General features: G+C 38.1%; 2 protein-coding genes across 15 annotated transcripts; one reads left to right on the forward strand and one right to left on the reverse strand.

The window, feature by feature from the left end:
• Nucleotides 1–226: 226 nt before the first annotated feature.
• LOC107271510 (polyhomeotic-proximal chromatin protein) lies at nt 227–11145 on the reverse strand. 12 transcript variants are annotated; one of them, XM_015747623.2, is made up of 15 exons: nt 10368–11123; nt 7132–7205; nt 6249–6745; nt 5852–6115; nt 5478–5759; nt 5130–5331; nt 4798–5069; nt 4091–4649; nt 3698–3861; nt 3329–3617; nt 2958–3215; nt 2569–2709; nt 2333–2480; nt 2067–2253; nt 227–1969 (listed from the first exon to the last, which is right to left on the reverse strand). In XM_015747623.2, the coding sequence occupies exons 3-15, from the start codon at nt 6741–6743 to the stop codon at nt 1739–1741; spliced, it is 3492 nt and encodes a 1163-aa protein (XP_015603109.1). In that variant the 5' UTR covers nt 6744–6745; nt 7132–7205; nt 10368–11123; the 3' UTR covers nt 227–1738. The 12 variants fall into 12 exon arrangements, with proteins under 12 accessions (XP_015603109.1, XP_024944362.1, XP_024944393.1 ...); XM_025088594.1 differs by having other exon boundaries at nt 10260–11123; XM_025088625.1 differs by lacking the exon at nt 7132–7205 and having other exon boundaries at nt 4091–4343; nt 4476–4649; nt 10260–11117.
• Nucleotides 7487–22755, forward strand: LOC107271561 (D-2-hydroxyglutarate dehydrogenase, mitochondrial). Of its 3 annotated transcripts, none has more exons than XM_015747719.2 (8): nt 7487–7677; nt 19710–20002; nt 20090–20287; nt 20383–20576; nt 20682–20850; nt 20927–21225; nt 21389–21557; nt 22325–22755. In XM_015747719.2, exons 2-8 carry the CDS (start codon nt 19720–19722, stop codon nt 22579–22581), a joined length of 1569 nt encoding a protein of 522 aa, XP_015603205.1. In that variant the 5' UTR covers nt 7487–7677; nt 19710–19719; the 3' UTR covers nt 22582–22755. The 3 variants fall into 3 exon arrangements, with proteins under 3 accessions (XP_015603205.1, XP_015603207.1, XP_015603215.1); XM_015747721.2 differs by lacking the exon at nt 7487–7677 and adding an exon at nt 16924–17068; XM_015747729.2 differs by lacking the exon at nt 7487–7677 and adding an exon at nt 18067–18302.
• The last annotated feature ends 1427 nt before the right edge of the window (nt 22756–24182 follow it).

The following is a 24182-nucleotide window of genomic DNA, read 5'->3' on the forward strand; positions in this document are numbered from 1 at the left end:
AATACCCAATAGCAAGTGTTCCAAAACGAAAAGCAGTAATAGTATCACATTTTTATCATAATGATAACTTCCAGCTTTATCGTAAATTTCATATTTTTCATTAAATTCTGTTAGCAAAAGAAGCGACATTTGCTCAGCGAAAGTACGTATAAATATAGTTTTATGACTCTTGCAATGCCATTCAATGCATACTTATAATACTGTGGACTGATTTAAATAATGAAACTGAAAATAGTACGTCTTTAATTTTGTGGAAATTATTGCATATGAATTTTGTACATTGATAAACATACAAATGTCATTCATGTAGTTCACACTCTAATTCTTACGTTAGCACGAAGAAAGAAGAAGGAAAAATTGTAACGAACGGTGTTCGCTGTTACAAATTAATATTATAAAATTTGGTATTCTAAATAAACATCTTAGTCCGTATTCAGAACTCACTTTTAGTGCTAATAGCGCGCTTTTAAATTTTTGTTAGTGACTTTTAACTACAACCGACTGTTCGTGACTTTAAGAGCGAGTTGTGAATACGGGCTCTTATATTTAATATTTACATTTCCTTAAGTATATCATATACTAGGCTTATACGAATTTATAAACGAACCCAGCACTTTCGAACCGTTATGCTATAAGTGTCAACTAAAGTACATTCTTCATATAATTATTGTAAGTAGAACACAAATCGTAGCGAAACAATTAATGCTGCAAAAAACATACAACATGAAGCATGTATGATTTATTTTCAATAAAATCGTAAACGGTTCTAGGTCGATCACCATGAAAATGAATTTTTTATTTTGCACGCCATTTTTTATCTTATTCTTTGTGTCGCAACGATTTGGGCCCTGCTTAAATATTATATTCCATTATAAAAAAAAATATACAAATGCATTTTTTGCCGCCTCGAACATATAACGGTGATGTATTGTGTCTTTACATAGTTTATCAAAATTCTTTTCAACCTTATTTACATCAATTTCCATATTAGATCAAAGATCGGCTGTCTTACAGTCACTAAAACTTTCCAGCCGATCGTGAACTGCTGGATATGTACCATCGTAAATTCACTAAATACAAAGGCGAATATTCTACACAAATCTACGTATTGAGAGTTAACGCTTGTAACAACATATACCTTTGAAACAACAGTCAGTATTTTATATTGGACGTATATTCTGTTAATTTGTTGTTGCACGTTGTCTTGATTTTTCTTAGAATTTGGATATCTATATAACCAATGCTTCTAAGTTATATGAAAATATTATAATTGATATAAATATCATTATCTTTAAACGTTCCTCCTTCCTTCCTTTCCTTATGGCTGACTCTTCCAATGAGGAAATGTGCCAGTAACTAGTTCTAAAGTCAGGTTGGAAAGATTATGCTGGACTCTAGATGTATCTTTAAACGTTAAAAACAATTGTTCACTAACTGCAGTGAGAATTCAATATAGCTGATAAGCCATTAAAAGAATTATTCAAAATCGAAAGTAATGACTAAAAAAAAATCTGATATGTAATAGAAATTACAATAGTGCCACTGTTTCAGAAAATGAAATCATATAAAAGAAATGTGTAGAACTATACTTCTTGAGCCGATATAAATGTGAATTTACGAGATACTGCATTACGACGAGTTTCTTGCACAGACCCTGTAGCCCCGAGGCTATGATGTGTTTTTACTTTAAGATACGAATATCTTAAATGAATAAAAATGAATTAAAGAATGAAAGGGTTCACGAATTGTTATTAGTCGGTGGGGCGGAATTAGACATAGAGTCTAGCCGCATCGAGTCGATCCTGGCTACGATCTTCAGTGCTGGTCCTAATTTGATGCTCATTGCCGACATTAAGTGATCTTCTTTAAGTAACATTAGAGCCTGTCCATCGATTTCTTGTATCGCAAAGTCATCCGCATAATCCGCACAACCCGGTAAGCCACGTATAAACTCGCACACTTCGTTCACCTATTTTTCCCATTAAAATTATTAATATTATGTTTACGCACCCACCATTATTACTATAGCAACGATCTATAAGGATTTGTAAAACATTATAACTTACCGTCCACTTTACAGGATTCACCCGTGGGGTTAATTCGTCTATGGTCGGAGTAGCTGTTATAGCAGAAAGTAACTTTTCGTCACCATTTTTCTTTGCCATATCATTGGCATTGTTGTGTTTTGTATCTGTATCCATTTCCGTCCATTCCTTTTCATTTGTATCTCTATCTCTGTTTTCTTTTCTTTTACTGCAGAACAATTGATGATATTATTATAGTTACTCAAAAGTTTCTAATAATGACAAAATTTAAACATTGATGGACTGACCTCTTCGCACAAATGGCTGAACAGAACCTCTTCTCCTTCTTGACCTTTCCATTTTGCTCCTCAATATGAGTGCCACATGATTCACATTTGCCAGTTTGTCCCTCGAATCCATCAGTATCAGTGGAATAATTAGGAGCATGTTTCTTTCCTAAAATAGTAATGAATAAAAACAATAAGTCACCTCAAATGATACTTTAGAATTCGGTAAGAAAGAAATAGAATTGGCGATTGTGTACTTTTCTTACTAGGAGGTTCTTCCTGTATATCCTTATCCGAGGATGATAAACCATTCCGATTCGTTGAGTTGCTTGTATCGTGTCCAATTTGGTTAACAGAGCCAGTCAAAGATGATCGGTTAACTGCAAATGGTTCCGATGCTGTAAGTCAGAATAGAGGACCAATTAGTTGCCTCAATTTAATAGTAGGAAACGAAATCTCAGTATTAAAGAATCTGAAATGAAACTTGTCCCTAAACTGCAACTCTAAACGATACCTCAATGCCTACAAAATTAGTTCTGAACTTTTCATATGACCTTGCGAAATTTCGAATAAGTTAGACTCCATCGTATTTAATTACTGTTGCAATATACTTATATACTTCTTGAAAATAAGAATGTGTATTCACCTTCTTGTATGACAAACCCTTCGATCACGTGCGTTAAAACCTGAGGTTTCACCATAGCTTTTGGAGGTGCTTGTTTACTGTTTGCCGTAGGTGGTACAGACACAGAAATTGTAGCTGGTTCATCGCCAATAACACCATTAGTAATCGAATTAACAGCATTGGCAAGTCCAGCTAAAGGGTTGCCACAAGATTTTTCCTCTGCCTTTGAAACTGCGTTACCATTATCTTCTTTAATACCGCTTTTACATTGGTCCCCTTCTAAAGAAGGGAATATTTTATCAAATACTTTATAACAACAAATCACTTACTATAATGTGTGCGAGAATCGCTAATAATTGCTTTTGCGTAAATATATTAAATTAAGTACGAACCTGACGTCTCCATGTTCGTCATTGGTACTTCTTCTATCGTTGCAGATGTGATTTCTTCCTTCTTCACGGCGCATTTCGAAGGATCGTCATTATTAACGGACGGATTTTGAACGGGCGGTAGCATTGGCGGACAATCATTTTGATGATTACGTTCAGGAGATGATATCATCATAGGTGAATTGGTATTATCATGTTGCTGTTGATCCGTCGATTGACTAACCATTGACATCGTTTGTACCTGTGGAGCTCCACTGACTATTTGATTGCCTATTATCGTTGGATTGATTGTCTGTAATAAATGCACAAACCATATTAAACACATGAAAATAATGTGCAAATAGCAACTTTTGAGTTATGTGTACTACATACCGGTAACTGAAGCTGCTGAACCGTTGACATGGGAGATTGTTGCACTTGATTCATTTGTAATGTGGTAGCAACTCCAACTCCAACACCACCCATAGAAACAACAGGCATTATCGGTCTGTCGCCTCCAAGAACCACTCCTGGTTGTTGTTGTTGCAGTGTCATACCTACCACAATATAAATTCATGTTAAAAATATATGTATATCCAGGATACAAGTCTTAATAAAATTAATTCAATAACTTTAATGACTGACACTCAAAAAATTGTAGAACCTTCTGTTTTTGCAATAAAAGGTCGCATCTAGCGTGTAGTATTTCCAATTTTCGTAATGATAGTAAATTTCGAATGCCTTGATAATGAACAGCCTTGTTAATATTTATATTTATTTTCTTACCCATTATTGGTTTAGACTGTAGTTGTTGCTGAGATGCTTGGGCTTGTTGTTGTTGATATTGCTGCTGTAATTGTTGCTGTTGTTGCATATGTTGCATTTGTTGAATAAACACCTGCTGATGTTGCTGCTGCAGTGCTTGTTGGTTTTGTTGCTGTTGTTGCTGCTGCTGCTGCTGCTGCTGCTGTTGTTGATGTTGTTGCTGCTGCTGCTGCTGCTGCTGTTGTTGCTGCTGCTGCAACTGCTGCTGCTGCTGCTGGGGTGATTGCATTAAAATTTTTTGTTGAGTAAAATTTTGTTTATCGCCAGTCGACATAGGTGAGCCTGGAGGTTGTGCGGCTGAGACAACAGGGGCGTTTGTAGTGATCAGTACTTTGTTGTTACCAACATTGTTGCTCATAGAAGACTGCTGCTGCATTATCATAGTTGCATGATGGACATTTGATTTCGTTTGATTAGCAGCGTCAGCTTTTGCCGTAGCTGAGGCAGCATTAGGACCAGGGCTTGTGCGAACCATTGGTTTACCCCGACCCTTACCTCCACCACCGCCACTTTTCCCACTCTAGGCAAAACAAAATAATTACGTATTATATTAGCCGTTTCTAATATAAATTACTAATACTATTTGCACTCTAATAATGTAGAACTGAATAATGGCATCATAAATCAACAAAACTAATGAATTTACGTTAACATCAAGTAGTAGTGACCTGTGCATGTACCGTTGCTTGTACTCCGTGAACTGTCTGTGTTGAAACAGAACTTGCTGGTCTGATATTAGGTCCCTGGACTCCTTGCAACGAGGATGGAAGAATGCTGAGGGGCCGTTGTCCACCTGCACTCTGCTTACCCTGCTGTTGCTGCTGTTGCTGTATATCCATTACCCTTGGTTTTCCACTAGCTGCAGCTATTTGCTGGACCCCTTGTATTTGTTGTTGAGTAGCTAGCGCTGCAAAACGGTATGATTGCAGGCGAACATGACCTACTTTATTTTTTGAAAAACCACTATACGCAACGATATTCAATTCTACTAGATGTTTACCGTTATGTGTTTGTATCGGCTGTGGACTTTGTATGAACATGTCAGACTGCGTGGGTCCCCTAATGAAAATTTGATTGGGTGCAGTCAGGAGAGTTGGTGGTTGCAGACCCGTCCAAGCGACCTGTGGTGCAAATTGCCAAGGAGCGAACTGCATGGCTCCACCTCTACCACCAGATGGTGTGCCAGCTGTACATGTTGTGTACTATATAACATAATAAAAGATAAACATGTTAAATTATATGAAAATACGAACTTTTCATGTGGCAAAGTAATTGCTCATCTTTCAGAAAATAATTGTAGAATGGACTTTGTTGTTATCATTTTGTATGTATTTTAATTTTAAATTACTTTTTGAACTTGATCCTGTTTGTTAGCTGATTGTTGCTGCTGCTGTTGAATCGAAGGTGGAGGTTGAGGTGAACCTAACACTCCAAGTTGCCCAAAAACTAAAGTTTGCCCTCCTCCAGGATTTGCGGAAGTAGGTACAGGTAAATAACCAGCAGGGAAACCTTGTACTTTGGCTCCACCACCTGCAGGATGTCCTCCACCTTGACCAGGATTCGATGCCGTCGTTAACATATGAGGTGTCAGTTGCGCTGCTGATTGAAAAGGCTTGCCAGCAGTTATTACCTGCAAGTAATGTATTTAATTAGTAAATTGTAACATTGTTATGTCGCTAGATTTCGTGAAGTTTCAAAAATTAACATTATTTACATTATTACCTGTATAGAGGATGGATTAATTCCTGCTGGATGTAGGGCAAGATTTCCAGGCATCAATAAAGGCGTCCCTTGCGTATTATACAGCTGTTGAAGATGGTAGGCCTGACTTTGAATAGGTTGCTGTATGACTTGAACAGCCTGAGGATGAGCTGCCATTGTAGTTATTGTTGTTGCACCTTGCTGCCCAGATAATGTCATTGATACACCACCAACTCCTTGTTGCTGTTGTTGATGGTGCATTGAAACTGCTACAGCATTCTGCAACTATTACATAAATGAGATTATCAATAAAAATACACTTTTTGAGTCATATTATTAACGCGACGGTTCAATACTAAATAGCATCATGATCAATAGTTAATTAGGCCATTCATTCAAGACATTAAATAATTTGTACCTGTTGCTGTGACATGCTAGCTGCTACTTGTGGTTGGACTTGGACTTGTGTTGGAACAACACTGTGCGGACCACCTCCAGGCTGTTGTTGCTGCTGCTGCTGCTGTTGTTGCTGTTGTTGTTGCTGCACTTGTTGCTGAACCTGCTGCTGTACTTGTTGTACTTGCTGCTGAAGCTGTTGTTGTTGGACTTGCTGTTGAGGTTGAACTTGTTGCTGTACTTGCTGCTGCTGAACTTGCTGCTGTTGTTGTTGGGCGTGCTGCTGTTGCTGAACGTTTTGCTGTTGCATATCATGAGTAGTAATCATCATTTGCTGTTGCTGAGGCTGTTGCTGCTGCTGTTGTTGTTGCTGCTGCTGCTGCTGCTGCTGCTGCTGTTGCTGAGACTGCTCGGATTGTGACATTTCAATTTGCTTGACATCCGTCATCTTCCTTGCCATGCCACTTTGCCTCTTCGATCGAGCTACAGTCTTTCTATTGTATTGCTGTATTGACATTCCTATAACAAAACAAAAGTTATCAGATTAGATGTTTCATTTTAATCAAGGATACTGTATTTAAAAGAACTAAAGTGATAAGTGCAAATAAATGTGTTACTATAAATTTATTATTATAATATCAAATTATATCTATTAATCTAGTTCTAGTGAATCAAAGTGTAATTGTTTTAAATAATCCTATAGAGCCTACATAAAGTACTGTCACTCAGAAAATTAAACAACAAATGGGATTTTGCAAATAACATTAGGTAATCGAAAGTAAAAAGCATTGTGCTATTATTATTAATTCATATTGAAATGCATACAAATATTTTTATTATTTTTACTGTTGATAATTTATTAAATTAAACTATAATAAACTACTATTCTATATAAAGTATAGCACCTGTAAAAATATGTAAAGAGTATTTTGATGTGCAGCATGCCTCTTATCGAAGTATAAGCAATATAAAGGCCTTCCTAGAAATCAATAAAATAGAATTTTCATGAAACGTTCATATATTGTAGTCATTTCATTACCAAACTAAAAATTTTAGTCTGCACATGCATACATAGGTATACATATAAACATATTTCAAACAAAACTTTGGAGTTTATTTAATAATTGTCTCTAAAACATCTCCTAACCATTTTATCCTGTGTAGGGTACGACTTTGTTGTTATTCTGTTACATATATACTTGACATGGTCAGAAAATTGTTGTAAACTTCTGTTACATAATTCTGTTTTCCGAAGATAACCTTTTTTACGTCGCATGTATTGGGGGGTTATATCTCTACTATCTGACATGCGTACATATATTCACCAAAAGTAATTTCAGATAGAAATCAACGTTGTGTAGTGTTACAAAAGTCTTTGGGTTTTCTATACGACAAATCCAATCATCAAACCTTTTTGACGATTGCTAAATATCATACTTTCAAAGTAAAAAGTGAGTAACAAAAGATTCTATTTTATTACTAGTCTACAAGTTAGAATATAGTTCGCTTGTTGTGTAAATTACATTGCAATATCATTTCGAACAAAGTTGAGACGATGTTTATTTGTTTATAATGCATGAAGGTATATTTGTTTTGTATATATATGTTAAAAAAAGTTGGCGTAGTTTTCTGAGGTTAAGACATTATTCATCGTTTTGTTGTTTAGGCCATAAAAATTATAGTATATAACCCAATATGATGGAATAGGAAATTCACGAGTCTGGACCCATTGATTGAATAAATTATTGGAAATATTCAATACAATTTCAAAGTATAGTTTTTTATCAAAGGGATTGATTATTTTGACTGGCCAGTTGCTAAGTTGGTTTCATTCGAAGTACATCTCAAAAAGTGTATACTATTTGGCTGGTATCGTGAGGTTCATGGGAGGACCCTACCAAACAGCATTTGGGTCTACCCTGTAGGTTCCCATTGCAAAAGCCCTAAAGAAATCAATAATCGCGTGGATCGTCCCTGAAACGAGAAGTCTGGAAAAGCTCGTAGGTTCGTTGGTTCAGCAAGCATCGTACACGAAGTACTGAGAAGTTAGAGCGTCGTTAGCCATTGAAATTCTGACGTGAAGCTTATGAAATATACAAATTAATGTAGATCGTGAACCCGCAGGCACAGACGTGGCTCGGTAACAGTGGTGCTCAAGTCTTGTCCTCATTGACAAAGCAAAGTGCAATGGCAGTGCTTTGAAACGCGTTCGAAAGTATTGCAAAATGTCCAGCATACGTGGGCAAGCTACCGTGTCCGAATTCGTGGAACGGCTTCTAATTTCAAGGGCGATTGGGTCGGCGCCTTTGAACTCTTGCCTGGCGAAAATTCAGCTAAGAGTAACAATGGCTGCCATTTCGAAATAAGTGTGTAGGTTGACCTCCCCTGTTCTATAGTTCGTGCATAGCACTGACGCGCCATACCCGTCCTCGTCTACCATCCAAACGAAGCACAGAGCCGCTGCAGAAAGGGAGATCGAGAAATAGCAAAAAAGGGGAAGAAAGGGAGGCCTACACAGAGGGCGTCAGAGAAAATGATAAGGACAGCACATATCAGTGGTGCTCAATCTCGACTTGTCATGCCAGTTAAACATCTTTCACCGAATGACAAGTGTGCATCTTGCTTTCCCGTTATGCACTAATTTTTTAAAATACGAAAAAGAACAAATTTCTCCTAAGAAAGCCATAAATACTTTTTTATTCTACAGTACATTTTTTCACTACGTAAATTTTGTAGTTAGACGAAATTTATTTCTTCGTAACAGTGTGACATTTTAACGAAATTGATTTGTAAATATACTTCAAAAACTTGTGCTAGTAGTAATAGAAACCCTAATCGATTTGTCTACATCGAAAAGTGAATAATTTATCTTTCAGAGAAGTTATCGCTTCTATAACGTGAAGGGTGGGAGAAGCTATAACAAAACCAGCATCAACAATCAACAGTGTCCATTTTCAAGATACGATGCAATTAAATTTCAAGTTATTAAAATATATTCTCGTTCAAGGGCTACGAGATAGAAAGTATTGTAGGACCATTAAAGCGATAAGACAAAAAAAAGTGTAAAAAGTCGTTCATCGTGCATTGGTCGTAATGGTTGAGAACACGTTCAGAGGTATAGCTATAGTAAACCTCGTACAGGGTAAACCTCGATAGAAACGGTCCCAGGGCTTGCAAAACCGACGTGAAAATTTACGACGTCCCTACGAAAGTTGGCGGTCTAGCGGGAGAGGGCAGACTGCGCCAAAGTAAAAATGAAAACTGCCAGGAACGCGGGCGATTTCGATTCGATTGGGGCTTCGTTCCAGAGAAAAGGGGGTAATCCATCTTGGAAGAGCGTGGAACAAAATGTCGTCGATCCGGGACCTCCATAATTAGCGTCGAGGGGATGGCGGTCCGGTAGGCTGGGGAGACGAGAGAGTTGGGGTGGGCTGTTAGAAGAGAGAAAGAGAGAACCGAAGGGGGCGAGAAAAAAAATAAGTGAGAGGGGGGAATGATCACGTGGTAGCTGGGGGCTGATGTAAAAGTAGGAGGGAGCGGCACAGGAGGGGGTACAGCGGTCACGAAGGGGAGTGGTGGGGAGAGAGACGCATCGAGAAAGAGACGACTGACAACATGGATATCGCCATTATGGCCATAACAATCATGAGCATAATAATAATAGTAGCACGCGGCGACTACGAGGGCAACCCTCTTGCATCCTTCTCGGGGATGGAGAATCAAAGGTATCGCATGCGGTCGAGGGATGCTTGCGCAGACCCTACCGGTGGTCCGACATCTTGGATCGAAATCAGGCGGGACTCGATGGACATACTGATCGGTAAGGCAGACCAGGAGTCCCGGTCGTTGTGCCGAGTTTACATTGCTCCATTCTAAAACTGCTTAGAATAATACCGCGAGACAGTTAAAAACTAATTAGCAGAAGCCCATATGCAAACACATACACTTTCTCTATCTACTTTCTCACTCTCTTACCCTCTATCTGCCAGTGTATATAATATTCATGCTATATACACATATTACATATACTCACATGCACACACTGCTCTATGCGGTTGTATACACACTACTACTACATCGAATGCACGTCCCGAGTACACAATCTCACGGTGGTTCTCTCGTTAGTTGCTCGAATACTCACATGGCGGCTGCGCAGTCCCACCTAGACACGTTTTGAATATCACTCCGAAAAAAATAAGCACCACCGCGAAAAGTGCACGCCGACTGGTTAATTTTCCCTAGACGAAAAAGGACCGGCGTTAGTTTTCCTGCACGAGAAAAATATAACGTAGCCTTCGGTAATAGCGGTACGAGTTGACGTCGCGAGACTAAGAAAGCATTGGTAGTCGTGTTCGTTGTCTGCCTCTGTGCTCCCCCCACTCTTACCTTCCGTCCCTCCATCCCTCCTCATCCCCCGTCGTTCGTCATCCCCACTCGGTACCAATAAACTCTCCCCCTTGGAGCGACTTCGGCGCCGTTATCCCAGCGACCCCGTTTTCTCATTGGTTCAACGTGGACAAATCCCAGAGGCATCATGAACGTTGGGAAAGGCGGGGCCATCTGGTATGGGGCTTTACGGGCGCATGCTCCTTAACGATACCCATACTCTTGTGCCGCGTTCCTGCATTCAATCGTTACTCCACATGTATAAGCACACCACACCTCTTCTCCAACACACAGGAGTCTACAGTTCCTTCGGGCTTTTGTAACATAGCGCCCCAATATAGAGCAATCCCGGATATAGAAAACTGTGGGCCCTGCTTACTGTTCACCTTAAATAAATTATGTTGCACTCCACAAAGCTATACGTATTATTTTTGTGTGCCTTTGGATACAAATATTGTTGTGGATATTCTATGTTAGACTTACTATTATATCTTTTTAAATATTATTCATGGATTCTTGTTCCATCTAGTCTGGATGTTTAGAAAATATTTTTATCTCTTTTTAATATGGCTATACTTGTCTGGCGATTGGTGGTTTAATGTGGAGAAGGAGCAGTAGTAGGTAGAGTACAGTTTTTTTGGAGAAAGACAATTTTATTTTATTCTTTTTTTACTTGGTATGTTATTTAGCAGATGTTAGGTACTAAACGTATTAGGATTTTGATAAATAAGAAAATGCATCGAACTGTTATCGTACGTTTATTTGTACATTCTACTCGAAGATTATCACCCTGGAAATGCTTGTTAAGTCTGCCTACTTTTGATAACGACTAATATTCTTCCTCGATAGATTCCTTTAAAACGGCCTATTCTTTAAATTTATATACAGATTCACATTAAAGGATTTTTTTTAAAGAAGAGTATAAACATATAATACAATATTTATTAAGGATATTAATAACCATTTGTCCTTATATCATAACTTTAAAAAAACTTTAAATTTTTAACAGTCTAAAAATATTATATTATGTATCTATGTATATAAATTTTCGAACAAAAATTTGTTGTAAAAGCTAAGTGTTCTTCTCGTTGAAATTCTCGAAGTGCCGCTACTGAGATCTCCTCGTGCCAGGAGCGTAGTAAGCAAAAAAGCCATAGGATAAAACACATTAAATCTAAATGTCATAATAGGAAAAAAATATTTTAACCTAACTTAACCTAATCTAATGTCATATATTTTTTATCCTATCAAACTTACAATGTTCCAAAATCTGCCCTTGACTCTCCCTTCATAAAGAACATTACGTTATTTAGTTAGGAGTATTATTTCAGCAATGGTCTTAAAAAAAAGTCAAAGTTAATAGTTATTTATTATTACTTTAAAAGAAATAAATTTTTTACTAAAGGTCTACCTACTTTATACTTGAAAATTCACATTTGTGAAAATATCTTTGGAATTTCTCATTATCCTGAGAGATCGGAGCGCATCGAACGAGAACTAGTTACGGCCCTGACACAGCTGTCTCTAAGCAGTGTTTATACTCTCCGTTCTGCTCCACACTGCAGGCTGCCTACATAGTATTGGTGGCCAATACTGCACTGCCATCTCTCGACCAATCGAACAGAATCTCCCCACTCCTCTATCTCACCCAAGGTACATAAACCAAGCATAACTTGATATCGAATATAGTCTAGAGTCCCGGAATTTCGTGCAATATAGTCTACATAGATGTCGTAGATTTCATTCGAGGTTCACCCAAGCTATACGGATTCAACGATGCAATATAGCATATTACATTCTACAGGTCGCAGATATTATCCCCACAAAAAATTCCACCAGAAAGACTCATTAACCCTAAAAACGTATAAAAATCGAAAATTGATCGCTAAATAAATCCCCCAAAAAAAAATTAAACTCAAAAATTTGCACAAAAACAAATTATATTCATCAATGATAGCAATAATTCCTTACTAAACATACTAAGTTCAAACCCACTAAAGATAGGCTGCACCTATAACCTAACTAATGCAAGGTGAGCCATCGAAGTGCAGCCTAATAAGAGTAGCAATGCGTGTGGGCTTCTCGTACACACAATATACCACGGACACGCAATGTCATTAACAGAGAGCTGTTGCCTCGTGTATTGGTCCGGTCTGTGCGAGCGCACAGATAGAGTCTCCCCCAGTGAGAAGCACTATACCGTGCTATAGCGCAACCGAATATATCCAAAGACCGAACGATAATTATTATCAGCACGTATAGAGCCGTGATCGTGTGTTTGCGTATGTAGAACCGGTGAGCATTATGTGGTGTGGGTAGTGGTGGGGTAAGTAACCGACCAATGGTTAAGGTCGGCCGGGGTTGCCAGGGAAACCGGTTAATGATTCGAGCCACCACTGAGGAATTGGCTCGGCTTGCTGATCCACGCGCATGCGCACCACGGACAAAGATACGATTTATTAATAGCGCCTTCGGTCTCCTCCGTGTGCCAGTATTGCGTGCGTATGCGCGCGCCCTTCCATGTGTCGCACGCATGCCTGTCAATTCTACTGACAGTCGGTTACTACCACTGGCTCCTACGACTACGAGCATTCACTCAGACCCTCATGAACGCTTTCACATACGCTCTTACACGTCGAGGAAGATGAAGGCGCCCGACGAAGCCTCCACGACGATTGGTTTCTTTCCCACCCTGATACTCTCCCTCTCTTTCTCTATCCCTCTCCCTCTCTCACTCTTTCTCTGTCACTCTTTAAGTCTCCCCCTTCCCACCTCTCCCCACCTAGCCCTCACCCAGCTTTCCCCTCTCCTGGTACGCGTCTCTCCCTGCCCCTCCGCTCTTCGCCACCGCTCCGCCGAGGCCCTCTCTCTTTCTCTCTCTCACTCCTTCACGCTCTCCCCCCACTTTAGGTTGTGCGCACCGTTCCATCACGTTTTACTGATTCGATGATTGGCCCCGGCGGCCTCGCCTGTTCACCCGAAAGACTTTATCTACGCACGACTTTCATCGGAGGAAATTGCCAGGAAGGTGTGTCTGCTGCTACTTCCAACTAGTCCCACCTTCCCCCACTTGTCATTTAATTATTAGCGTACGCATCGGAGGCGGCTTGGATTTTCTTTACTTCACATCGTTCCTTACTGGGAAGTACTGACAGATTTCGAAAAATGATTATTCGTATGACTTTACTGGTATGCCTGAATCTGGTACACGATCATTGTGAATTTTTAATATTTCACCATGATCCTTAGTCGCGTATGTGTCAACTAATCACGTATGGATCAATGGACGAAGGCACTTTAATATTTATGTAGTTAAGTCGACCCAGCGATATATGTGCCAATGTGGGATCTGTCGGGTATAGTATGATTTATAAGTACTAGGAGGATGATGGATTTAAAAAATTTATCGAATTCTCCTATTTTTTGTATAACATGAATGTTCCACGTAATATTCACTCGTTCATAGGTCGTAAGGAATAATGGATCACTGGTACAGTTTAATTATGAGAAATTATCTGGATTCTTAAAATAGACACGTTTGCCTTTCCTCGATAAGCAACCTGTCGCTGAACTACTGGTTCCATTAATGAAAACGAGAAAAAAAGGCGTGTAATTCCATAGCCACGCTACAATTCTCCCCGTTCAAGCCGTCAACTATCCCCACCATTACTTTTCATCCCGCGACGCTCTATCGTGTTTTAGTCTAATGTAACGATTGGCTCGACCAGAATCCCCACTAACGGATAGCCCTCACGTCCACCTCCATATATGTACGTCACTGCCACGTGTGGACACTCATATCACTGACACGTACTTACACCCGATGCCTATGCATATATATATATATACATTGTCGGTAATGATTATATCAAATCCTCATCAACCTGTCATATATTTTTTGTGATTTTTTATAATCCAACTTCCATCAGTGTAATCGAAGTTATCAATTACAATAAAGTAGCCTCGAATCGATTGCTCGTGCTGAGATGAATTACGAAAATATTGCTATTAATTAGAATTTTTTTATGGGAGAATCCATCGTCCCATAAGCTAGACGTCATTGGTATTTATTCTTAAAAAAAAATAATTTTTTTCGGCTATCAACTTTGTTACGATTGTCAATTAATCGTGCGATACTATTTTCTATGTGGTGCATATTGTCATAGCGAAGAGGGACATCATTTTCAGAATTTATAAGCAGCCATCTTTGTTTCGCGACGATATATAATTCGCCCTGCCGTTACTCCGTTGATGCGTAGAATTCATTTTATTCGTTTGCTATTGATTATTATACATTTTTTACTCGTCACGTTATCGCGTTCAGCGTTGCCATAGCCAATTTTGCGATCGTCATAATCAAGCCTTACGTTAACTCTACAAAAATTGAATTCGATACAAGGCGGACGTACGCGAACGCTTACTTCACTTGCGAGTGGTTGCTTCTTATAATTTTTATAGCAGGCACCATCATATTTACGAGGGATAAATGAAACATCGATTCATAGGAGAAAGATTGAACTTTCTTCCGATCATTTCAATTTTCCACTATCGTCGTCACGAAACAGTTGAAACCGAAAATCTGGACTTACGAGACTATATGATCCGAATTCCTCAACTTCTTGTAGCAGTAGCGCCATCGTGATAGCAGTATAGTTAGACATATATTTCTTAAGTATTTATGCGTAATCAACGGCATATACAGAAATAATATTTGCTTCAGATTATCGCGACCATAAACATATCAACGATACAAAACTGTATCCCTGAAACGTAAAGTATAGCTATATCTAAAGGATACGTGGTTTGGAACAAAGGATAAAAATATTTTTTTTGAACTACAATATCTTTATAAGGTGACTAGAAGTTTGTAAAAATAATAATAAAAGTTCGTGTAGACGTCTTGTTAAATGTTGCAACGCACGCACGCGTTTTACGGAGTTATTACGTCATATGTCTGAAGCATGCGAAGCAGCGTCTACGTTGAACAAATTGCGAGACCAATTACAATGAAGTTTGTATACGACAACAGGAGATTGAATGTAACCGTAACGCAAGGAAAGTCTTGACTAATTAATAACAGGAAGTTGAGCAGTCACAATGCTGACTTTAATAATTAACATCTTGAGCAAGTCTCCCTCTGTCGGATATATTTAATTGGACGTTAATTTTCTATAATGTTTATAAATAATACACACGAGTAACGTTAATGAATAAATAATATCATTTGCACTATCCTACCTTGTACCTATAGTCCTTGATACCAGTGGGCTACAAGATTATGATTAGAGTCGATCACGTGAATTAATCACGTTGGCAGATATATTCGTTACAAGGCATTGCCCCTAATACCATATACATCTTACTCCAATATACAAAGCAATTATCCCAAGATTTAGTCTGACATTGATTAAGTATGTATGCCTCGTGCATAAGTGAGCTGTATTAGATACCCAATGACGAAGTGCCGATTGGTTAAGAATATCGAAATTACATTATGCCTCGTATTACGTATAGTTAGATGCCAGAATATATCCTGACCTCGCGCAGGAAGTTCAATGCTTGCACCAAATGCACATCTCCCAGCGACATTATAGTGTCAGCCTGTGCAGTATTACGTAGCAAAATGTATCTAAGACTAAAGGTATATCTTATCCTTGACTCGAATCCGCAGCCATAACCATCTTATAGTACAAGCCGTGACATCCATCTCAAAAAGCCATTCGGGTATATCGTACGCGGAAGAAAGTTCGAAATCTTCCGCCCGAAAAATTCTTTAATAATCTCTAAAATTTAAATAATCCTCTCTCGTATCCGGCATTCCAATCTCTCCCTAGATCCTTAACAGCTCCGAACCGCCCAAATGCGTGTCTTGGTCAAAGTTCTCGGTGCACGGTGGAAACTGCATTATCGACAGAGAGAACCCTACCGGTAGGAGATAGAAAGGTGACTATAAAAAAAGTATCTTATCCATAGCTGATTATCGTCCTCGTATACCGGTTCTGCCTAGTATATTACTGACTGTGAGTGAATTTTGTTTGTGGGTGGGATGAGCGATAAATATAGTAGGGTGGTCGCTATGGTGGTTGACTATGGTGGTGCAGTGGCAGTAGGGAACCTGGGCGTCCATAGTTCCCTCGTAGCTCAACGATACAGGATCTATGGGAATCCCGTTATACGTGTCCTTCTCTGTTAAGGCCTTCCCCTTCTCTTGACTCTTACTCCCCACCCCGACGGGACAGCCGTTTTTCGATCTTCTTTCTCTCTCTCTCTCCCTCTACCGCGGTCAATTCCCACTCTTCTTGCGACATAGACAGGAGGACTACGTACCGAGAGCAGTTGAGTAGTGCGCGCGTGCACAGTGGGCGTACCAGGACGGCGTAGCGTGAGGCGTCGAGGACTCACGTGGTGTTCCGACGCTTCTACCTATACATATATACGTAGCGAGTGTCCTGAAGTGTGGGTATATCCTCTATCTTCTGTTTATACAAGCGGACTCTCTGGAGTGCAATAATCAAACGACGACTCTATGGCTGAGAAAGTGGGGACGGTGCACGCGTCTCTTTCTCGCAGTCGTGTATATACGTATATATACGCGTAGAGCCTCTCTCATTCTGTTTATCTCTCTTTCGCTCTCGACCCCCCCCCCCCCCCTATGGCTGAGAAAGTGGGGACGGTGCACGCGTCTCTTTCTCGCAGTCGTGTATATACGTATATATACGCGTAGAGCCTCTCTCATTCTGTTTATCTCTCTTTCGCTCTCGACCCCCCCCCCTCACTCTCTCTCTCTCGCTCTCGCTCTCACTCAATCTCTCCCTTACACTCTCTGATCTCGTCCCCTTCCACGTGCCCGCTACACACCTTGATGTTCCCACCGGTGCATCTATATAGGGTCAAGGGTGCTGTATATTGGAGCGGTATACTTATACGTTATATTTAGGAATACGCACTGGGTATAGCTCATTGTTGACATGTAACTTGCTAGTGGAAAAGTAGTTTGAAGAGTCGATTTATTTATAGCTCAGACTGGTTGATATCAGGGATAATTATTTATTATTTAGAAATCTGAAATATCTCTTGCAATGTAAAAATCTTGTTGATTCGTATTGAAGTTTCAGATTTCAAAGATTCATTATGTTTAGTCTACTGCTCTTTTTTTGGATACTGGGTAATTTACCTGGTTTATTCTACTTTTGTGTACGTAAGTAAGTTTTATCTTTATGCAGATTGAGTTTAGAAGGTTATAGAGTTTTTTATGCTATCAAGTCTTCTGGTTATGGAATATAGATATAAGTAACGCGACCCTCCGGAGTGGCGAGACGCGGATTGCGCTGGTTCATGGGTGGGGATAGACCCCGAGACTCGCTGAATATATAGATTCCCTACAGGCCAATCGCGTACCGATCCTAGAACGTTGGTTGGAAGCCGCCTGAGCACGAAAAATTCCAATAGGCATATCCGCGCACACGAGTTGGTAGATTTGCACGCCAGTTTCTTTCGCGCCGTAAGAGGGGATAACGCGCGCATGGCCAAGAATATAGATCTGCCTATTTATACGTGCTAATACCATAGATCCTTCGTCAGGGACTTTGCAGTGGGATATATAGGTATTCAACTACGATACGTTAGTCGCAATGAGTATTATCGAAGGATTGCGATTTTCTGTAGAAGAAAATTACAGTTTTCGTGACTGGTACGTATATTATTTTACGAATATTTTTGGAAATTTTTAGCAAGTTTGATATTGAACAATTATTTTGAATTACGTGAAATCTCTCCATAATTATTTTAATTGTCGAATGGTCCAGAGGGATTGATAGTTATACATTTTTTTTCATCGGTGAATAATGATCGCTGCAAAGTTAATATGAAAAATTGTATTTTTTTTTCTTATCTGGAGTGAATTTGAAATTTTGAAAAATAATTTTTATATCTTTGTAATATAATATAATCGGGGAAATTCGTACCAGTTACTAGGGACAGGAAAGTTCTTTGTTGCATGTCCATTATTTTCTTTGCTCTTCCCCTTTTCTGGTCGTCACGCTCTTTCTCTCGCCCCGATGACGCGACTTTCTCTTGCTCCGCGTGCGAACTCAGGGGGGAGTCTAGAAAAAAAGAAGGAAAAACTCTGTTGCCCGGAAAAGTATATCGCGCGTACCGAAATGGAAATGCGGAAAAATTGCGGCACTCTCTGGACACTTTTTAGAGTCCTGTGGTGGACTTTAACTGATTGTAAGGAACAGGTAAGTCAACGGGCACCAATGGATGACCTTAGAATCTGCCGAGGGAGTCATATTCCTTTGCGAACAATGGCAGGTCAGGTAACGAGCGAGGTAAATGGCTTCATGACCATTGTAAACCTACTGTTCGAATAAATAGCTTCTTTTCATAAGGAGTCCTTCCGTAGTTAGTTGCGTTACCAAGGCTTTAACGAACCTCTTTTCGTTTATGGCTTGCACTTTTGGGTTTATGGTGCCTCGTTATTTTGTCATTTTACGCCGATATTCGATAGCTGAAAGAGCACGCTTCGGCTCAAGTGTTATATCAGATATTAACTTATTTCAAACAGTTGTGTATTTATGGTCTCTCATATTATACCTGTGTTATACAGCAGTATGATTCGAGTAGAACACCATTTTTTAATAAATTATTTACTGATGATGATATTCAGAGAATTGGTCAGGATTGGAGAGTTCAACGTCACTGATGTTATGCTGTTTGATGACGTTGATAATATAATAGTATAGTATGTTAATATGCATACTCCTTGTGAATGGTAGAAATCTGCAGTTATGACTTTATATAAGAAATTTTAGTTACAGCTGTACAATTTTCTTTTTAGCCAATGTACTAATTTCTAAATAAAAATAAATTTGATGATTTTCAATAATTTAGGCTGCAAACTACAGGAGTCTTTTAAATATAAACGTCCATCGAAAAAATATTCATTGACGAATTGAAACTTATAAAATTCATTATTTTCTTGTAACTTTTTTTACCCGTTTCTTTAAAAAGTAACATAAAATCTTATTAGAGGAATAATTATTTTGGCAAAATTAGTCGTTCTTTCAATATTTATACTTATTTTTTTTTTTTACAGATTTTAGAGGATGCTGAGGAGTATAAACCAATCGCTAAGTAGGACGGTATTTAGTGTACCTAAATACTTACCACTTGCTATTAAACATGCACGAATCCTCTGTTTTCGTCATGCTTCTAACAATACAAAACCAGAGTTAACATCAGTGAGGTACAACGTACAACGTGGACCTTACTCAAAGGTTACTGATAATCATGTACAATTTTTTGATGGTCTCCTTGGACAAGGAAGAGTACTCACTGATCCTGATGAATGTGAAAGCTACAATATAGATTGGATAAAAATGGTTCGAGGTAGGGACTTTGAAGTACGATAATTGAATTCAGTCTACTCCAATTGCCTAATTATGGTTTCAATACTTCATATTGACATCTTTTCAGGTGCGAGTAAGGTAGTCGTGAAGCCAAAGACTACTGAAGAAGTGTCAGCAATATTGCGCTATTGCAATGAAAATCGCTTAGCTGTTTGTCCACAGAGTGGAAATACTGGACTGGTTGGAGGAAATGTACCAGTATTTGATGAAATTATAATTTCTATGAAGTTAATGAATAATATTATTAGTACTGATGAACTGTCAGGTCTGTATTTTAATTGTGGTTCATACAAACAATGTGACATAATTAATTTGTAGAATGAGGTGTGTATGATATTTGTAGTGTATCTGTAATATTAGGAACATTGGTATGTCAGGCTGGTTGTATTCTGGAAAATCTGGAAAAGCATTTAGAAAATGTTAATTTGATGATGCCACTGGATTTGGGTGCTAAAGGAAGTTGTTTAATTGGAGGATGTGTCTCAACAAATGCTGGTGGCCTTAGGCTCTTACGTTATGGAAACCTACATGGAAATATATTGGGATTGGAAGCGGTAAGTAATATTAAAAGGGAAGGCAATACTTTCAAGATCTCGCTATGATATTCACATATCGTATTGTGGTACTTCTTGATACTTTTCAGAAATTAATATTTTCAGGTGAAAGCCAATGGCGAAGTGGTGAACTGCTTGAATACTTTAAAAAAAGATAATACAGGCTACCATATTAAACACATGTTTATTGGTTCAGAGGGTACTCTTGGCATTGTAACTAAAGTAGCAATACAGTGCCCACCACTTCCTAAATCTATAAATGTTGCATTTCTTGGTACGTTCCTTCTTAGCAGTAGCCTATTAAAGTTATATTGCTCAATAGTAGTAATCATGTCATAATATTGTTACAGGTTTAAAAAGCTTTGAAAATGTTTTAAAAACATATAAAGCAGCGAAAAGAGAATTAGGAGAGATTCTATCTTCGTGTGAATTAATTGATAAAACATCATTAGAGGCATGTACCACAGCTTTAGGCCTTAAAAATCCCTTGGACACTGGAAGCAATGACTATGAATTTTATGTTCTTCTTGAAACATCAGGAAGTGAAACACACCATGATGAAGAAAAATTTGCCAGACTATTAGAGAAATTACTTGAAGAGGGTATTATTTCAGATGGCACTCTTGCCAGTGAACCAACCAAAATCAAAGTAGGTTATTGATATTTCATTAACACAAACGTGTCAACACTTGTTTCTGCATAGTAAATAAAACCGCATGAAGAAAGAGAAAAATATAAACTTGAATGGTATTCGCTACTGTAATCTAACCTTGAAGTTTGTGCTTTTACTGTATTAAATGTGACTCTTACAGAATATTTGGACTCTTCGAGAAAGCCTCACTCAAGCTGTTATGTATGATGGTTATGTGTTCAAGTATGACATTTCAATGCCACTTCCAGAATTTTACAAAATCGTTGAGATTCTTCGTGAACGACTAAAGGATCCTCGCATCGTGCGAATAGGAGGATACGGACATCTCGGTATAGTTTATTCATCATGCATAATATTTGTTAATACTGTGTTATAATAGACGTTTGCTTCGTAATGAAAGGATTATTGTGCGTTCACAAGAAAGGATATTATGTGTGCTTACAAGAAATGCATAACTCTTCCCATTCGCGCAGATCCAAGTTTACGTCACAATACGATACACTCCACTCTTACATATAAGATATATACTGCTTTCACGACTATAACCATTGTTATACTTTCTTAGTCATTAATATCTAAGAATTTTTCTCATCCTGATTACTTAAAATAATTCCAGTTATACTTTCGCACGCCTTTAAGAAAGTAGAAAAGTGCTATTGGATATACATTTTACATATAAGAATTAGCAAGTGAAAGTTAAGAAGACAAGACCTGATAAAATAATAAAATGTTGTGAAATTCTCATAGAGAAAGATAATTACTCTGCAAAAAAGCAGTATTTATATGTATACTTATATACGCCAAGTCCATATAGAAGGTATATCTTCATCTAGTTATATTTTTAAATTTTATATTCCGACGTTTAAAGGCACCGCGCCTAAGCAGATAAGTCGAGTGCATCCTATTGGTCATATCGAAGCATACGTAATATCCTTATAACATATGTTGCTGCTGCCTTTTTTTATCAATAAAAGACCCTTTCGCTCTCAACCCTCACCAGGTGGCAGCACCAATCTAGAATCGAATGAAATTGTATATCGAGAACGACTTTTACACACACACACAAACATATAAAGGATATATTATTGTTGACCAGGTGACGGAAATCTGCACTTGCAAGTGTCGATACCGACTTATGCTGAGGATATAGCCTCTCAACTGGAACCATTCATTTTCGAATACATTTCAAAGCAACGTGGTAGCATAAGTGCCGAACATGGCATAGGATTCAAGAAAACGAAGTTCTTGCATTACAGCAAGGACAAGTCTGCGATACAAGTTATGCGTGAGCTCAAGAAAATGATGGATCCAAACGGCATACTCAACCCATATAAAGTCTTAGACCCTTTATGAGATTGCCGTGAGAAGATGATGCTATTTTTGAGTTAACAGTGCATTAATCACAGTAGTATTATTTCTACAAAATAATTTTCTAATTAAAAACATTGTTTATATGAATTTTATAAAAGCACATCTATTGCTATCTTAATAAAGATGTTAATAAATTCAGAATTAATTAAAAATCAATTAACTGGCATGTACATCCATGCAGTATTAGGTAATCCTGTCAAGTAGTAATAATTGTACTTCTCAACGTACAGATGTTCCTCATTGTATATAGGTCTTCCTCACCATAAGTTTTGATACCTAAGGATTCTTTGCTGGGTTTCCCTAACGTTCATATGTTCCTCGCCGTAGTTACTGGTGTTTAGTGTCTCCATGTAGTTCCTGATATTTTGGTGTTAAACATGAAAACTAGAGTGTCCAAACTACATCTCCTCAGTATAATGAAAACCCAAATGTCCGACATTTGTAATTCATTTATTCTTCGTTTATTAACATGGATTGACTAAAGTGTCGCATAGATTTAAATTATGGTTGTGCAATAGGTGATTAGTACTATATTAGAATTCTAAATGACGTATGAAGAAACAAAATATTTTATACAGATAAAATTCTAATCGTTTTAATAATTACGTATTTCTAAGAAATAACCATAATAATTACAGTATTGTGTACTTTTTCATCTGAAAAAAATTTGACTCATATTGCGATATCAACATTTTTGGTTGAGGATCTAATTACAACCGTTATTATAGTATGCATTTGGCGTCGTTTTTTCTTTTGGAAATGTTAGAGCGGATATTACACGATGATTATATAAAACTGTGACTGTATCTATTCGAATTCTTTAATGATTCTATACTCATGTACTTGAATATAATTGTCGTATTAAGTGTAACTCAAATAAATTTTCTATCGCGCGTATTTAATGCCTTATGATGATGTCACCGATATTATTCACTAAATATTTTAATCGAATTATAAAATTTCATTTTTTCAAATTTCGTTACGAGCTGATTGACTGTCAATAAATATTCCCCTCATTTAATATTCTCCACTACGAGAAAGCAGTATAACAATATTAAATTGCACCGATCGAACGTCGTCCGGAGAAATGACGGAAATGTTTTATTGATTGTCCTGAATAGCACGCAGTTAATCAAATTTAGCTATATATTCCTGAATTGAACAAAATTGTTAGATAACGATTTTCTACCAAACCTCATAAATTCCCAGATAACGTAAATTTCTAAAATTATGGAAAAAATATTCACAATTACCTAATCAGATGAAATAGGGAGTAATATAACCTATATTACCGGAAACGCATAAACTCATCGCTAAACGATCTTGCTAAAGACGGAAGTGATCATAGTGGGTCAAAAGGACCGGAAATCTATCTTTGCGAAATGTCAACAGGTATTTAACTACACATAATGAAGATATCGCAACAGATAGGAACTATTACTTATCTAATTTACCTACCGTAGATTCGCATCGCGTACATTCCTAATGGCTGATGGGTATATTAGGTACGGCTGCTGGGAATGACTATAACGTAATCAATAAACTGTGCGCCAGCATCGTACTGGCATTTCCTCTTAGATAAG

The sequence above is a fragment of the Cephus cinctus genome, unplaced genomic scaffold (genome assembly GCF_000341935.2).
Source record: "Cephus cinctus unplaced genomic scaffold, Ccin1 Ccin1_scaffold0080, whole genome shotgun sequence".
Taxonomy (NCBI): domain Eukaryota; kingdom Metazoa; phylum Arthropoda; class Insecta; order Hymenoptera; family Cephidae; genus Cephus; species Cephus cinctus.

What these genes read in the sequence shown, in the direction of transcription:
- LOC107271510 (XM_015747623.2), bottom strand. Translation starts at nt 6,743, where the DNA reads ATGTCAATACAGCAATACAATAGAAAGACTGTAGCTCGATCGAAGAGG. An exon ending in TTAATCCATCCTCTATACAG is followed by an intron (nt 5,760 to 5,851) that starts GTAATAATGTAA and finishes CATTACTTGCAG; the next exon opens with GTAATAACTGCTGGCAAGCC. An exon ending in TTCAGCAGCTTCAGTTACCG is followed by an intron (nt 3,618 to 3,697) that starts GTATGTAGTACA and finishes CATTTATTACAG; the next exon opens with ACAATCAATCCAACGATAAT.
- LOC107271561 (XM_015747719.2), top strand. Translation starts at nt 19,720, where the DNA reads ATGCTGAGGAGTATAAACCAATCGCTAAGTAGGACGGTATTTAGTGTA. An exon ending in GTGAACCAACCAAAATCAAA is followed by an intron (nt 21,226 to 21,388) that starts GTAGGTTATTGA and finishes TGACTCTTACAG; the next exon opens with AATATTTGGACTCTTCGAGA. An exon ending in AGGAGGATACGGACATCTCG is followed by an intron (nt 21,558 to 22,324) that starts GTATAGTTTATT and finishes ATTGTTGACCAG; the next exon opens with GTGACGGAAATCTGCACTTG.